The sequence below is a fragment of the Bradysia coprophila genome, chromosome II (genome assembly GCF_014529535.1).
Source record: "Bradysia coprophila strain Holo2 chromosome II, BU_Bcop_v1, whole genome shotgun sequence".
NCBI lineage: Eukaryota > Metazoa > Arthropoda > Insecta > Diptera > Sciaridae > Bradysia > Bradysia coprophila.
The window spans coordinates 7,745,422-7,762,374 of record NC_050735.1 but is presented as its reverse complement, the minus strand read 5'-3'; the positions used below and the strand labels follow the sequence as shown (position 1 = coordinate 7,762,374).

The 16,953-nt window shown below is 36.2% G+C and overlaps 1 protein-coding gene across 1 annotated transcript; it reads right to left on the bottom strand.

The window, feature by feature from the left end:
• On the bottom strand, positions 1 to 4,510 carry LOC119070478 (innexin inx2). Its single transcript, XM_037174836.1, has 2 exons — positions 4,276 to 4,510; positions 1 to 4,181 (listed from the first exon to the last, which is right to left on the bottom strand). The coding sequence occupies exon 2, from the start codon at positions 4,174 to 4,176 to the stop codon at positions 3,091 to 3,093; it is 1,086 nt and encodes a 361-aa protein (XP_037030731.1). The 5' UTR covers positions 4,177 to 4,181; positions 4,276 to 4,510; the 3' UTR covers positions 1 to 3,090.
• Positions 4,511 to 16,953: the final 12,443 nt, after the last annotated feature.

The window sequence follows — 16,953 nt, the reverse complement described above, 5'->3', positions numbered from 1 at the left end:
TTTTCAAGGTATACAATACGGTTACGTCTACATTATTATAATTATGGCAGGCTATATAATTTGTTGATTGCAATTTGAACGTTTAAAAACTACTATGAAAATATAAAATATGATAAGCCCGAGATTCGACAAGCAATTTTCCTAATTATCCGAAGAGAATAATCTTGTCTGATTATTTTGTAACTTTTTTTTCGCAGTATAGATATGTATCGATATATATATGTCATTGAACAGGAATGTACAATTTGCTTTTCATTTTAAAAAATACAATTAATTAAATTGGTGCGCATGATGTGTTTTCGGCTGATAACGGTCTTTGTTTTAAAAAAAAAGTAAAACAAAATCGATCTATTTCATCGATAAAATTTGCAAGGAAAATTTTATTCGTAAGATTAATTAATTTGATTCTTAACCAATATTGACCTAGTTCATTTAAATGGAACCCAAATTGTAAGCACAAACAGTGTGCTGATTTCGCGTTGAATCAACTTATGTAAGCCAAACAAGAACTTTTCAAATGCAAATGAATTGTTAATGAATCGGTGATAATACACAACACAGTCCGAATTAGATTTCCAATAAATTTAAGTTTGTTCCACACTTTGTGAACATTATTATACAATGAACAGTTTGATGTTGAAAATCGAAGTTTATTCTATGAAAGGTTTATAATATTATGTACAATCGACAAATTAATCAGGAAAAAAACCAAGGTATGTCCATAGAATGACATAGTTCAAAATTATTTCTATAATTAAAATATTCCCATAGTCGTATTATTGCAACAAGACCTACAATACAAAAGTGTCAGACTTGTAGAACAATTGTTTTTTGTGTGCATTTGATGGACATTTTTATGGACAATTGATGGGAAGTTTAGATGAATCGATTTTTCGTAGTATACTATAGAACAGTTTGTCGGCTCAAACAGTTTATTAAACAATGTTTGTTGCAAGAAAATCGTTACAGATTAAAAGTCAATGAACTTTTTAACTGAAACTCGAATGTATTTGTGACCAATGTCTATTTTCGTGAAATGGATTTCACAAATTTCACGAAATTTCATGAGATTTCACGAAAATTTCACGAAATTTAATGAAATTTAACGAAAATTTCATGAATTCCACGAAAATCTCATGTATCACACGAAATGAATTTCACGAAATTTCACGAGAAATGCATGGATTTTTCGTGAAAACGATTTCATGAAAATCGTCACAGTTTGTGTCATTCAAAGAAATCTAATAAATTTTTTGTCCCTCAATGTCTTTTCGGGTATAACTTTAAATAGTTTTTCTTCAAAAAACACTATACGATAGTTGACTAAACTGGTCTCTAACGCTATATCGCCCGACAAAAAAAAAACGAACAAAACAAATGTGGGAATTTAAACAGTAAATATTCGTACAGCGCACATGGTAATGTTGTAGCAACGCCACGTTGTGTTCACGTTTTTAAAACAAAAAAGAGACAGGAGATTGATCTACTTAAGCAAAATATTTTTTTTTTTGTAAAAACGTTGGCCTGTAGGTAGATAAATTCGTACGGAGGAGTGCAGTCAAAACTCAATTTTCGAGTACAAAAAACGCATGAAACATTTCTATGAATAATAAATTCAAAAGAATTTCGCTTCGAATTCAATTTATCTTAAAAAAAAGTTAATTTCATAGAACCAAGAATACAACAGGCACTGCACAGACTGTGCACTGTACAATGACGAAAAGATATCTTTGGAACAAAAGATTCTTTTCCATTGATAAAAGTAACGTTTCGACCAAAAAAAAATGCTACGATGTTGCGTTTGAAAATGCACTGTAAACATAACATGGCCAATAGTGAGAACATGCGCAAAGAGAGACTGAAATACTCATCGGAATAACTTAGAAAGAGCGTGGTACGGAAGCCGAGCGTCATCCACTTCTTTACGAAAATGTTAAAGAAGTCAATACACTGCTACGCCGTTTCGATTGGTATAGGTATACCCACTTTTATCTACAATATATATTGTCTGTTACATTGAGCGCGTATAAGTCAACGAAAGACGATTTCATTTCTTTACATGATTGTGTATTCGTGTTACACATCCATATCATGAAGATGAATTAATTTTTTTTTTTTTGGGTTTCTTTGTTTACGATAAATCGTTTTGTTCTGAGACGAGATCCAGTTGTGAATGGTGAAAAAGATTCGAACAAAAATTGGAAAAAATAAAAATTTATTTACAATTTTTAACTTGTAAAATCTGTAAAATCGGAACAACAGAATGACCTTATCAGTATTTCTATTCGGTGTTCGAACGTACGAACATCTAAGACCGGAATCAAACTTTTTTGTTATCAGTTAATGCTTTAAACATTCGCTTTAAACGTAAAAATAGTACTCTCGAACATTTTTATCTCGCTTTTATGTCCAAAAAAGAATTAAAAAAAAAAAAAATTGAAACAAAAAATTCCAAAAAATTAATAATAAATTTGACCAAAAAATGAATTTATAAGAATGGTAAATAGGCAACAACGCTTCTGTGTTGTGCATGTATTAAGATTGTTTATGTATTAATATATCTATACATACAATGTCCCCACTCAGCTGCTCGTGTTGCACACCAATTCACACAATGTGTATAGATTGTCGCTTCGTTGCATTTCGGAGTATATTTTTGTAGTAAAGTTTAACATTCACAAGATTTTTTTGTTTGTTTCATATGTTTCGTTAAAATGATGAATTTTAAATTTGTATTTGTGTTTCGATCCGAAAATGATTTAGGTAGCTTGGTAGCTGATGTTGAAGTATTTTTCTTTGATTAAATTAATTTACTTAAACCACAAAAGAACTCGTTTCGATTTGATTAATAATTTTTTTTTTGTTAATTATAATTAAATTTATTTTATTTTTTCGTCATTTCGTTCATCGTCTTGGAGGCACATCATGTGAAGGCATTTTCAAAAATCATCGTTTTTCATTTTAAATATTTTACCGCAAATATCATAGTCGATGATTTTGTCGAACATTTTTTTTGTTGTTGTAAATTTGACCGTCGTTGATTTTCTTTCTATCTCTTCTCTGTTAAATTCGAATTCGTTATGGAACCCGTCAAACAATGCTCCGTTTTTTATTTTCTAATTTTGACGCTAAATCACTAATGACTTCTTTGTATATCATCGGGTCAATATTCTTACCCAATTGATACAGCACAAACCAATCACCGATTTGACACTTTTCGGCAATGCTTTCGATTTCACCGTGATTCGACAAGCGAGACCGGGCGCGCAACAAATATAAACGCACTCGCGGTCCGAAACATACGGCCGCCCGATACACCAACGATACACCGCTCAACACACTCAATATGATAAACCAGAACCACAAGAACACGTAAATTTTCTCGTTGACAATGTTCAGCGGCAATACGCATAGTCCGTCGAATTTCTGTACACTGCCCGACGGACCGTATTTGTGAAACGTACACTTTGTCACCTTCGGAAAGACGCGAGACATTGGATCGCCGCGCATTTCCGGTTCCATTTCCGTGAATCGCACCACATCACTACCGTACGTCGAAAATTCGCCGTCCAAAAAGTAGTCCATAAAGTAGATCTGCCCGACCACATTGATGAAATTGAACGCCTCGCACAAGAAGAATCGGAATGCGTAGAAATTGTGTCGATTCAGATTTTCGTCGAAATAGTCCACGAGAATTTTCTTCCGATCATTTTTACAATCATCGTTTACAATCGGACAGTTTAGGTCCAGCACCAACATCTTGATACGTCCACCCTCCCATGTCTTCCACAAGTATCTCGGCACGTAGAATAATATCGCTTGGAAGAATAGGGCAAAGCACACCCACTGATAGTATTTGTGATATTTCACTTCATCCTGTCCGTCAACATGACTAGCGACACCCGGTTGAACCATATCCTTTCCAGCAACGCCAGTTAAACGATTCGGAATCGTAAAGGTGCTGTAAATCCAACAATATGTGTCCATAACATTCAATGGTATCTCATCGACAATACAGTCAATGGGATCACCAATGTACTGTCTGCTGGTTACCAGCAACGAAAATGCAATCAAGATGATAACGGTGGCTTTGTAATGCAATCGAAATATGTTGTTGTCGATGCATACTTGGTCGAGTTTTAACAGCCCCTTCACGGAGCCGAATACATCAAACATTTTGGCTAAATAAACGAAGAAAATTGATTCAATTAGTCAAATTTATTGAAAGAAATTTCAACCAAAAAATAAAATCAAATCCATGGCTGCAACACTTACTGCACTAAATAAGAACCAAACACTCGCAAGTCGAAGTAATTGTCGGATTTAATTTATCATCAAATGAATGCGTAAAGACACAAAAAATTAAATAATTTAAGCCGTTTTGTTGTGTGTCTAAATGTGTGTATAATACACTTCTGCCCTAATGGGAGAACAAACTGTCTCCGGACCACAAAATTAAAATCAAAACCGATGCGATCGGCTTGAATAGCGATTCGTAACTGTCCGATTGTCGTACAACGAACTATTTCATAGTGGGGGAACTGGTTTCGATGTATTTCAAATTGAGGTAGAAAATTTCATGGGGATATTAAAACGGTTTGAGCCATCGTGTCAGTCATTTTTGAGGTATGGAACACACAGAGGTGTGCATAGTATACACAGTGCGATAAGCATAAAAGTTTACGCGCATCTTGTTTCACCATCAGTTTTAAGACATGACTTAGATCCGCATGAGCTCGTCTTATATATTATAAATTCTCTGTTTTGGCTCCGTTTACTCGATTCGATGCTTTACCAGACTGCTAGACTACAAATTCATCAAGTGTCCGACATCTCAACTTTGCTTAAGGCCAGGTTAAGTCCGCTTACATCTTTTAATGCCACTTCACTTTTACCTCTTGGTCAACGTTTTTGATTAGTTAATATAGTAAATGAGGGTGTAAAGACGCGAAGTGCATGTACCCTCTTACGGAATGCTATTTAAAGTCGGCGGTGTTGCTCAACATTAGAGATATTTCATTCGCAGGCAATTACGACTACGATTTTTTTTTAATGAATTTCGCAGTCTCACAGTTTGATTTTTCTCAAACCATTCAATAATCACCAAAATTTTGTAATTTCAAAAGGGATCATTCACAAATTTAACTCGCAAATTACTTAAATCACTCGAGAGATGTCAAGATATCATTATATCAACATGTCTGATTCCGCATATATCTTTGTGGTTTCATTTGATCGACAGCGCCATCACTTCATCTATCGAGTGTAGCTCTATTACTTAACGTTTTGTCAGTGCTGTCAATGACAGCCTGTCATCCAAAAATAAATCTTAAATAAGTCAAGCAATACGAGTTAAAACTATGTTCCACCCCTCCACATTTAGGAGGTATATTGTAGGTCTAGAATATTGTCCCCACTTCGCAAAACGTGTATTTCTGGAAGTTATTTAAGAATTAATTTTGATGACAGCACTGAAACAACGTTACGTAATTTTATGATCGATGCCTCAGGTAAATAACGATAACAAAACGAGTAAAATTGAAAATGTTTGAATATCACCATTCGCATTCACCAACACATCCATCCCAATTTCATACAGAAATAACATAAGGTCCAAAGAACGAGGGACTGCTATATTACTTTGAGCCCATTCTAACCATTCATATAAGTGTGTGTGCACAGCACATTACGAATGGAAAACGGCAGATGAGAATAGTGTTTCTATTGAAACCCATCAAAAAGCTCATCGTCTACACGGCTTGTTTGAGCAACAAATTGGGAAAGGGAAGATAAAACGAAAAACGCAATGGTTTTCGTAAAATAAAAGGGAGAAATGTCTTTCTTCTTATTTTGGGTCTACGAGCTAATGCGTAAATTTGTGTATGTGTCGACGAATGCACGAATTGGTGTAATAGATCGTACGAATCATGTTATGATTTTTCAAACGAATGCAATGCCATACATTTACGTTTATGCGTACAGCTGCACGTATAGCTTGGTATACCTGCACTGCCTACATTCTTTCTTCTTTTTTTGAATGGGATAGGGGATATACGTGTCACGTCAAATTATGCATTTTCATTTTTTTTGTATTGCATTGGCTTGCTTTTACTTCAGAGATGATTCACAGATTTGAATTGTTAAAATGCTAAAATTTTAACGACTTAGTTTAAAGTTCACAAGGTAAAAATACCTAAATATTTCCTCGAAACGGTTCATCATGTTTGGTAACGAGGTTTCACTTGAACATTCGTATTAAATTAGGTACTGGGATACGCTGAGCTGCGCATTTCCAACTGTGACCGTTTTTAATGACTATAATAATGGTATGGTACGCAAAATCTGCAATGAGTTAGAACATATTAGGGGCCATTCACAAAGTACGCACGAATTATACATTCATTTCATACGTCAGCGGAATTCAACAAATTTAGTTCAAATTTCGATGGACTAGATCTACATAGTATCGTTTTAAGTTTTTTGCGGCTGTGGGACTATCTCAATGGGAAAATGCTAAACTTGTTGATTACACATTGCCTTGGCTGCAAATATTATTTGCCAAATATTCAGATCGAAAGCTAGCCTGATAATCCGAAAGCCGAATGATTTTGTAGCAAAGGGATGCCAGGGCAATGAATACTCGATATAGCATTTTCACCAGTTAAAAATCATTTATTCAATTCGAGGTCGTCTACAAATGACGTTCTCTATTTCATTAAATTTTTAACCCTGAACCCCGCCAAAAAAAACTCAACTGTCACGTGTTCAAGCCCTCGTCATTGATACCCCTGATACAAATGGACATTATAACGCAAAATATTACGCTATCAAAGACGATCAAATGGATTGTCATAAATCGATCATAAATGTTGTTGTTGTATGGATTAGGAGAAGTGTTTATAGATGTTTGACAGAGATATCGCGTCAATGGTATTAACGGTAATGATATAGCAATTCGAAAAATACACACCCACGAATAGTTTAGGACTTAATCGTTTTTTTTTAAATAATACTTCTACCTTCTTTTGTTATTTTGACTGGAAATCGTTTTTGATCAAAATTACGGCAGTGTCAGTGGCACAATCTATTTATTTTCATAGCTGAATTCAAACCAAGTTACAAAGATATTCCAGTTGGTATCAAATCAAACGTTTTCAGTAAATCTATACCCGAAAATAATAAACTTTCTTCCACTTTATGTATGAAATTAAGGCTATGCTATTGATAGTTTATGTGTCAACTAGAATAAAAACCAACCTCACACGTTTCTCAATTTCGTTCAGCAATAAAACCAATTTCAAAGCTTTATTTCAGTAATTGGCTGTAAACATTTTAATTGAAAAAAATTTCGACACCTAAAACAATATCAAACAACTGTCTCACTCAACCCATAGTGGATTGATTTGACAGAGCGATTGTGGCTATCAATTTATTACGATACTTAGAGTTATTAAATTAATGCCGTTGGTAATTCGTTAAAATTCTTCAACGAATCGTCAATTGAATTCGAAACGTAACGTAGATCAGCAATAATTTTTATCAAATAAATATGTAGAAAAGTTGTGATTGCATTGATGAATTGGAATTGATGACGAATGATTCATGAGTCCGTTGAAACGGTCAATGAAAGCTCGATACGCCGTATATTATTCGTGGCAGGGCCGGACTGGCTACCAAAAGGCGCATCGACTGAAAAAGGCTCAGAGGCGCCTAAGAGCGCCCGATCGCCCAATGTAGCCAGTTCGGGCTTGATTCGTGGATAACGTTAAGTATCATCTGCTATCGACAGAAACGACAAAAAAAGACAACACGTCGGCTTATTGTGGCATTATATGTACCCAAATGTATATTAAAAATGAATGAAGTAAAAGATTTTGTATAAATCATTAGAGGCAGTACTTTAAACAAATGAAGTATTCGTTTGTTCACATTGCTTGTAAGACAGTTCAACCTCAAAGTTACAGACATCCCGAATAAATGAAGTAACAGATTATAATGATTGTATAATAAAGAAAGTTCGACTGGATTATCTAGAAGTAATAGAACTGGTGCAAATTGTTTTAACAACGAAACCCGATCCATTTAATGTTACATCGCACTTTGCACAAACAATAACATTTTCATTCAGCCCAAAAAGTGCATCTAAGAGTTCACAATTTATACCAAACAGAGGTGAACAACGTTTTTGATGAACAATCACAAAACGAATTCAAAACTCATCTATCACAACAATTCTTTTGGACGCGTGTACACATGAAAACAATAAATTATACAAGAAGAACCGTGATACGATAATATATTTCGTATACATTATGTCTTGGTGCCTACAAATGATAAAATAGTCTCGGTGCGTATGATAAGATAACTGAAAATATGATGAAAACAAAAATTTGTTTTTCTTTCTTTCTTTAAAGTGCAACAACGGCATTTAAATTGTATTCACATATCACACAGCGTTTAATGCTGGTTTAACGTTTTGTTTTGTTTCTTGTTAACTGTTTTATGATAATTGTTTGTTGATGTGATCCAATTTCTATTTCTACCATAAATCTACAATACCTTGAGACACGTTAAGACAGATAGTTTTTGAATGCTAATTATCTTGCATACACCATTTGTGTAATTGTAGTAAGTGTTTATCAAAAGGATCATAATATCTTCATAATAATTAACATCGATGTTTGATGTCGTCACCTTTCTTTACAATTGGTAAAATAAGAAGTTCCGCTTACAAATTATAAAATGCCTAATTAACAATTTGAGGTGGAACTTACGTTAAATCTTGAGGGACTTGAAGTACTAAGTCTAACTCTATATTCAGGTATGAAGCAGTCACAAACGTCTGTCGTTAGAGGTACAGTACTGTATGAAATCCACTTTATTTGACAAATGAAGAGCTAGATTTCTTTATTTCCTACTTCCTCTGTTAAGGGAAGAATCCTCAATCATTGTAATTAAATTATAAGGTATGCGTTCCTGCTGTAATACGAGCCACTGCTGTAATACTTTCTAATGAACAAAAGAAAACACAGAAAAAACCTTATCTAGTTCGTATTTGGTCCTTTTACCACTGGCATCATTCAAAAAGTATGTCACGCCTTGACAACTATTTGCATATCTTTTTATCACATTTTCATCGCAAATTTTGCATCACATTTTCAACCTTTGCAACCTTCGTGAACGATCCCCTGTTCGACATCCTACAGTTTAGTTAAATTTTTAAAATGTTAAGCGATCAAGAAACCAAGGTGCATCTATGGTATATAAAAATCGGCCCAATTAGTTGGATTTCGTAGATGCGGGGTTCAAATGAATCATCATAACGATCATCATAACGGAATGTGCTTGTCCATAGCACTGCTTCTAGTATTAACACTCATATGTTAGATGTCAAGAAACCTCCAAATGGTTTAAATTTTGAAATATTGCTGCGCGTACACACTTGTATGTGCTGTGTGTTTTAACTCGCACTAAGAAAACAGGAGTAGGAAAATAATCTAAAACCTAAATGTCTAAATTCTACAATTTAATATTAAAAATATGAATGAAGCTAATTCTCACTGCTCACAGTCCAATTTACGATTGAATAGAGCATTTGTAGTACTTACATACCTAGTTTAATCGGATTCGACCTTCGCCAGCAATAAGTTAATGATGAAGCATTTGATTTACATAATATTCTGAAGAATAAATATACTAGACAATGTAAATGAAGCCCATTTATGTCTCGTATACGTTTATTCTCGACCAAAGACTAGCAATGGCAAGCAAATGATAATTTATTATCTGGATTTTCGAATCAATTTATATAAATAAATCATTCAAAAGTATTTGTTTGTGTATTTAGAAATTGTAATGGGAGTTTGCTCGTTGATGATTTGTGTGAGGAAGACAAATTAAAGCTGTAAAGAAACTGCTACTCAATCTGAAATGAATTACATCTTTTAACGGTGATTGGTCGGTTTTTCCAAGAATTTTTTTAGCCGTTTTGGGAAATCATTGCATTCTCTTGTAATTTTCGAAATTTCTCCGAAACTTAAAAAAATAACGTTTATTGAAGTGAAACAAGTTTAACATTCACGTTATACCGAAAACATTGCTTACATCTCAAAGCAAAGAGACTTAGCATACACACATGTCGTTTGTGTATAATACCTTAACATTTCCAACGAAATATGTATACGGCCGCGGCATTTCATAATTCTTTTGTACATTTTTCGTTAATCGTGAAATAATCTAAAAACAAAATAATTCTGAAACAATGGATAAATGTACCAGTAAATCATGAATGCTCACTCTGAAGGTGAACAAACTCAAAAGTGATACCTAAAAAAAACCCAAACCAAAAAAAAATCTCATAAAGTAAACGTAACGATTTACAATCTCCATAAAAAGCCATATGGCAAGAACAAATACACATTCCGAAAAAAACGAAATTGAACCAAAACTAGAAAAGAATATTCTCATTTTGTTCTCTCACCAAATATGCTGAGTCCATAACATACGATGTCTTTACTGTGTTTTATCATTTAGTTTAATATGACGAAATATTAAGACATTATTGTGTATTATGTGATATGTACAGCCTTTTTGATCAATAAACTTAATGTTTATGTTGATTTTTGGTTGTGATGTGACACACACGGTTATCGTTAAATGAATTATTCATCATCGATATTTGAATAAAATTTATTAATCCATTAAGAGATCTCTATGGAGGATTTCGTGTTATCTGTTCTGATTTTCACATAAGATCTTTGTTTTGTGACTCTTCTGAGTCTACAGCCTCAGATGTTCGAAAATAATTTACCGAACTTATTTAACTTAGCTGAGAATTATCATTCAACCGTACAGCTTCAAATTTTAGCAAATAATAACGATTCAATAATTATAATTTATGCATGAGACACGATGAGTAGGTAGATTACCAAAAAAAAAAAGTTTGGGAAATAAATTATTGCTTGTCATTGCATCACCAAAAGATTTTTTTGTAGGTTTGTGCAGAGTACAAACGAGTTCTTGTTAAGTATTGAAAGACCTTACAAAGGTTTCGGTAAAGTTTTAAATAAATGCAAGAGGACGAGAATTAAAACTTAACTTCAACTTATAGATCCAACGGAAAATGATTGCATCACAATTAATTTAGCTCCTCGAGATCAATGGAATTATTGATAAGCAAGGGCTATATTGCCAGCGATATTAGAACTTCGATACAAAGGCCCTCAACCTTACACTCTCATAAATCCATGGTTAAAAGATACAGTTTCTCAACTCAATGACGAAAAGTAAAACTCGGAGATTAATGCTTTGTCATATGTGCGGTGTGATTAATCTTTTCTTCACTCAAAATGCAATGGGAAAATGACCTTTTGTTGATGCTTTGTCGGATGACATTTCGGAGGATAAAATGTCTATTTTCTCTCCTCTTATTTTGACAAGGTAGAAAATAGAAATTTTCTTCCCCAAACTGTCATCATTGCTTTTGTTTCAAAAAATTGATGTTAATGTCTTTGTTTGGTGGATGGTCAATAACACCTCGAAAAAAAAGCGTTGGGTTCACTACTCGAATAAAATAGAAAATTTCAACTTCAGCTCTCGCCGCAACACGTCACTCCTGTTTGAATTTCCTTTTTCTTCTCTTGGTAAACAAATAATTTTTTGGCACACAATGTGTATTGTCAGACGCTGGCCACAGCCTCGAGTGGCAATCTAGCATACACATCTAGTGCCTAAAAAAATATGATGCTTTACGGTGGCATAAATAAACGCTGTGACTATTCGCACGCGCGTGCGAATAGCCATTTCTCATTGGATTTGACAATTCGGACGCGCGTGCGAATAGTCATTCCACTCTGTTTTAGACTATTCGCACGCGCGTGCGAATAGCCATTTCTCATTGGATTTGACTATTCGGACGCGCGTGCGAATAGCCATTTCACATTGCATTTGACTTTTCGCACGCATTTAAATTTTTCTACCAAATCAAAATAATAATTTTTTGAATAAAACCTCAAATCAATAAATTTCTTGGATTTAATTCTGTTGTTAAAGGACAAAGTGGACTTGTGCATACACATTTTCAACAGCTTTGAAACGAAGAGGAACTGATAGTAGTATCGTAGTATGAGAGCGAAAACTGAATTCAACAAAAGAAAGAATATGATAAAAATGAGATGAAAGATCTGGGTTGGATTCTATATCACGGTTGGACTATCTCGAAGCTGCATAACTGTACTCGTAGATCAGTGCATTGTATAGAACTGAAGTTCTTTTAAGTATAAAAGAAAAGTGGATGTAGTGTAGTATCTTAGTACGCCTTATGAATTTATACATGTGTATTTATGGAATACTACCATTAAGAATCGGTAGAAAATATTTTTTGATCATAATGTGCAAAACCTCAACATTGACACTTACAGTTTGTTCATTTCATTTTTACACAGTTTTAGATATGTCAGAGTTTTAAATGTACCCAGTCAATTAAGTTCTTCCCAAATTAAGAATTTTTGGCGCAAAATTTAAAATTTCTATCGCGAATTCAAATATTGCGCAATTTGGGAAGAACTTAATTGACTGGGTACATTAAAAACTCTGACATATCGACAATCTTTAGAAACTGTGTAAAAATGAAATGAACAAACTGTAACACAAAAAAAATCTTTCGAAATTATTCGATTGACACATTTCACGTGGTGCCATCTAAACAAACTTGTGCAAGTGTATCAAATTTACTTCAGGATTTCGAATTCTACTAAAGAACGGAGGGTCATGATTTATATCAGCGACAAATATCTTCTTGAGAAGAACTTCGCTCTTGTTCTTTTTAGTTAACCATTCCAACACACTCAAAATCTCAAAATTGTTTTACAACTACAGTTACAGCCGTTTTATATCGTCGGTTGCACTCTTTTGTAATCATATGAGTACTGGCTGTTCGTACGCGGAAAGGACTGCTTATGAAAAAAACGAAGATGATTTTCGCGCGTCGCGAAAATCATATTCGTTTTTTCCATAAGCAGTCCTTTCCGCGTACGAATAGCCAGTACTCGTTGTTTTGGCTATTCGCACGCGAGTGTCAATAGTTAAATCCGATGTGAAATGGCTACTTGCACGCGCGTGCGAATAGTCTAATACAGTGTGGAATGGACATTCGCACGCGCGTGCGAGTAGTCAAAACCACTGTGAAATGGCTATTCGCACGCGCGTGCGAATAGCATCAGCCATAAATAAACTATTTCAGTCACAGTGCTTGGTGTGAAATACCACTCACAAAATGTGGAGTGAAGGAATTCATTTTTATGCAAGTGCTACTTGTAAGCATCAGTGATCTTTAAGGCCAGTTCATGGTCGCATATATCGCAAAAATGTATGCGAGTATGAACTGGCCTTAAGGCCAGTTCATGGTCGCATATATCGCAAAAATGTATGCGAGTATGAACTGGCCTTAAGGCCAGTTCATGGTCGCATATATCGCAAAAATGTATGCGAGTATGAACTGGCCTTAAGGCCAGTTCATGGTCGCATATATCGCAAAAATGTATGCGAGTATGAACTGGCCTTAAGGCCAGTTCATGGTCGCATATATCGCAAAAATGTATGCGAGTATGAACTGGCCTTAAGGCCAGTTCATGGTCGCATATATCGCAAAAATGTATGCGAGTATGAACTGGCCTTAAGGCCAGTTCATGGTCGCATATATCGCAAAAATGTATGCGAGTATGAACTGGCCTTAAGGCCAGTTCATGGTCGCATATATCGCAAAAATGTATGCGAGTATGAACTGGCCTTAAGGCCAGTTCATGGTCGCATATATCGCAAAAATGTATGCGAGTATGAACTGGCCTTAAGGCCAGTTCATGGTCGCATATATCGCAAAAATGTATGCGAGTATGAACTGGCCTTAAGGCCAGTTCATGGTCGCATATATCGCAAAAATGTATGCGAGTATGAACTGGCCTTAAGGCCAGTTCATGGTCGCATATATCGCAAAAATGTATGCGAGTATGAACTGGCCTTAAGGCCAGTTCATGGTCGCATATATCGCAAAAATGTATGCGAGTATGAACTGGCCTTAAGGCCAGTTCATGGTCGCATATATCGCAAAAATGTATGCGAGTATGAACTGGCCTTAAGGCCAGTTCATGGTCGCATATATCGCAAAAATGTATGCGAGTATGAACTGGCCTTAAGGCCAGTTCATGGTCGCATATATCGCAAAAATGTATGCGAGTATGAACTGGCCTTAAGGCCAGTTCATGGTCGCATATATCGCAAAAATGTATGCGAGTATGAACTGGCCTTAAGGCCAGTTCATGGTCGCATATATCGCAAAAATGTATGCGAGTATGAACTGGCCTTAAGGCCAGTTCATGGTCGCATATATCGCAAAAATGTATGCGAGTATGAACTGGCCTTAAGGCCAGTTCATGGTCGCATATATCGCAAAAATGTATGCGAGTATGAACTGGCCTTAAGGCCAGTTCATGGTCGCATATATCGCAAAAATGTATGCGAGTATGAACTGGCCTTAAGGCCAGTTCATGGTCGCATATATCGCAAAAATGTATGCGAGTATGAACTGGCCTTAAGGCCAGTTCATGGTCGCATATATCGCAAAAATGTATGCGAGTATGAACTGGCCTTAAGGCCAGTTCATGGTCGCATATATCGCAAAAATGTATGCGAGTATGAACTGGCCTTAAGGCCAGTTCATGGTCGCATATATCGCAAAAATGTATGCGAGTATGAACTGGCCTTAAGGCCAGTTCATGGTCGCATATATCGCAAAAATGTATGCGAGTATGAACTGGCCTTAAGGCCAGTTCATGGTCGCATATATCGCAAAAATGTATGCGAGTATGAACTGGCCTTAAGGCCAGTTCATGGTCGCATATATCGCAAAAATGTATGCGAGTATGAACTGGCCTTAAGGCCAGTTCATGGTCGCATATATCGCAAAAATGTATGCGAGTATGAACTGGCCTTAAGGCCAGTTCATGGTCGCATATATCGCAAAAATGTATGCGAGTATGAACTGGCCTTAAGGCCAGTTCATGGTCGCATATATCGCAAAAATGTATGCGAGTATGAACTCGCCTTAAGGCCAGTTCATGGTCGCATATATCGCAAAAATGTATGCGAGTATGAACTCGCCTTAAGGCCAGTTCATGGTCGCATATATCGCAAAAATGTATGCGAGTATGAACTCGCCTTAAGGCCAGTTCATGGTCGCATATATCGCAAAAATGTATGCGAGTATGAACTCGCCTTAAGGCCAGTTCATGGTCGCATATATCGCAAAAATGTATGCGAGTATGAACTGGCCTTAAGGCCAGTTCATGGTCGCATATATCGCAAAAATGTATGCGAGTATGAACTGGCCTTAAGGCCAGTTCATGGTCGCATATATCGCAAAAATGTATGCGAGTATGAACTGGCCTTAAGGCCAGTTCATGGTCGCATATATCGCAAAAATGTATGCGAGTATGAACTGGCCTTAAGGCCAGTTCATGGTCGCATATATCGCAAAAATGTATGCGAGTATGAACTGGCCTTAAGGCCAGTTCATGGTCGCATATATCGCAAAAATGTATGCGAGTATGAACTGGCCTTAAGGCCAGTTCATGGTCGCATATATCGCAAAAATGTATGCGAGTATGAACTGGCCTTAAGGCCAGTTCATGGTCGCATATATCGCAAAAATGTATGCGAGTATGAACTGGCCTTAAGGCCAGTTCATGGTCGCATATATCGCAAAAATGTATGCGAGTATGAACTGGCCTTAAGGCCAGTTCATGGTCGCATATATCGCAAAAATGTATGCGAGTATGAACTGGCCTTAAGGCCAGTTCATGGTCGCATATATCGCAAAAATGTATGCGAGTATGAACTGGCCTTAAGGCCAGTTCATGGTCGCATATATCGCAAAAATGTATGCGAGTATGAACTGGCCTTAAGGCCAGTTCATGGTCGCATATATCGCAAAAATGTATGCGAGTATGAACTGGCCTTAAGGCCAGTTCATGGTCGCATATATCGCAAAAATGTATGCGAGTATGAACTGGCCTTAAGGCCAGTTCATGGTCGCATATATCGCAAAAATGTATGCGAGTATGAACTGGCCTTAAGGCCAGTTCATGGTCGCATATATCGCAAAAATGTATGCGAGTATGAACTGGCCTTAAGGCCAGTTCATGGTCGCATATATCGCAAAAATGTATGCGAGTATGAACTGGCCTTAAGGCCAGTTCATGGTCGCATATATCGCAAAAATGTATGCGAGTATGAACTGGCCTTAAGGCCAGTTCATGGTCGCATATATCGCAAAAATGTATGCGAGTATGAACTGGCCTTAAGGCCAGTTCATGGTCGCATATATCGCAAAAATGTATGCGAGTATGAACTGGCCTTAAGGCCAGTTCATGGTCGCATATATCGCAAAAATGTATGCGAGTATGAACTGGCCTTAAGGCCAGTTCATGGTCGCATATATCGCAAAAATGTATGCGAGTATGAACTGGCCTTAAGGCCAGTTCATGGTCGCATATATCGCAAAAATGTATGCGAGTATGAACTGGCCTTAAGGCCAGTTCATGGTCGCATATATCGCAAAAATGTATGCGAGTATGAACTGGCCTTAAGGCCAGTTCATGGTCGCATATATCGCAAAAATGTATGCGAGTATGAACTGGCCTTAAGGCCAGTTCATGGTCGCATATATCGCAAAAATGTATGCGAGTATGAACTGGCCTTAAGGCCAGTTCATGGTCGCATATATCGCAAAAATGTATGCGAGTATGAACTGGCCTTAAGGCCAGTTCATGGTCGCATATATCGCAAAAATGTATGCGAGTATGAACTGGCCTTAAGGCCAGTTCATGGTCGCATATATCGCAAAAATGTATGCGAGTATGAACTGGCCTTAAGGCCAGTTCATGGTCGCATATATCGCAA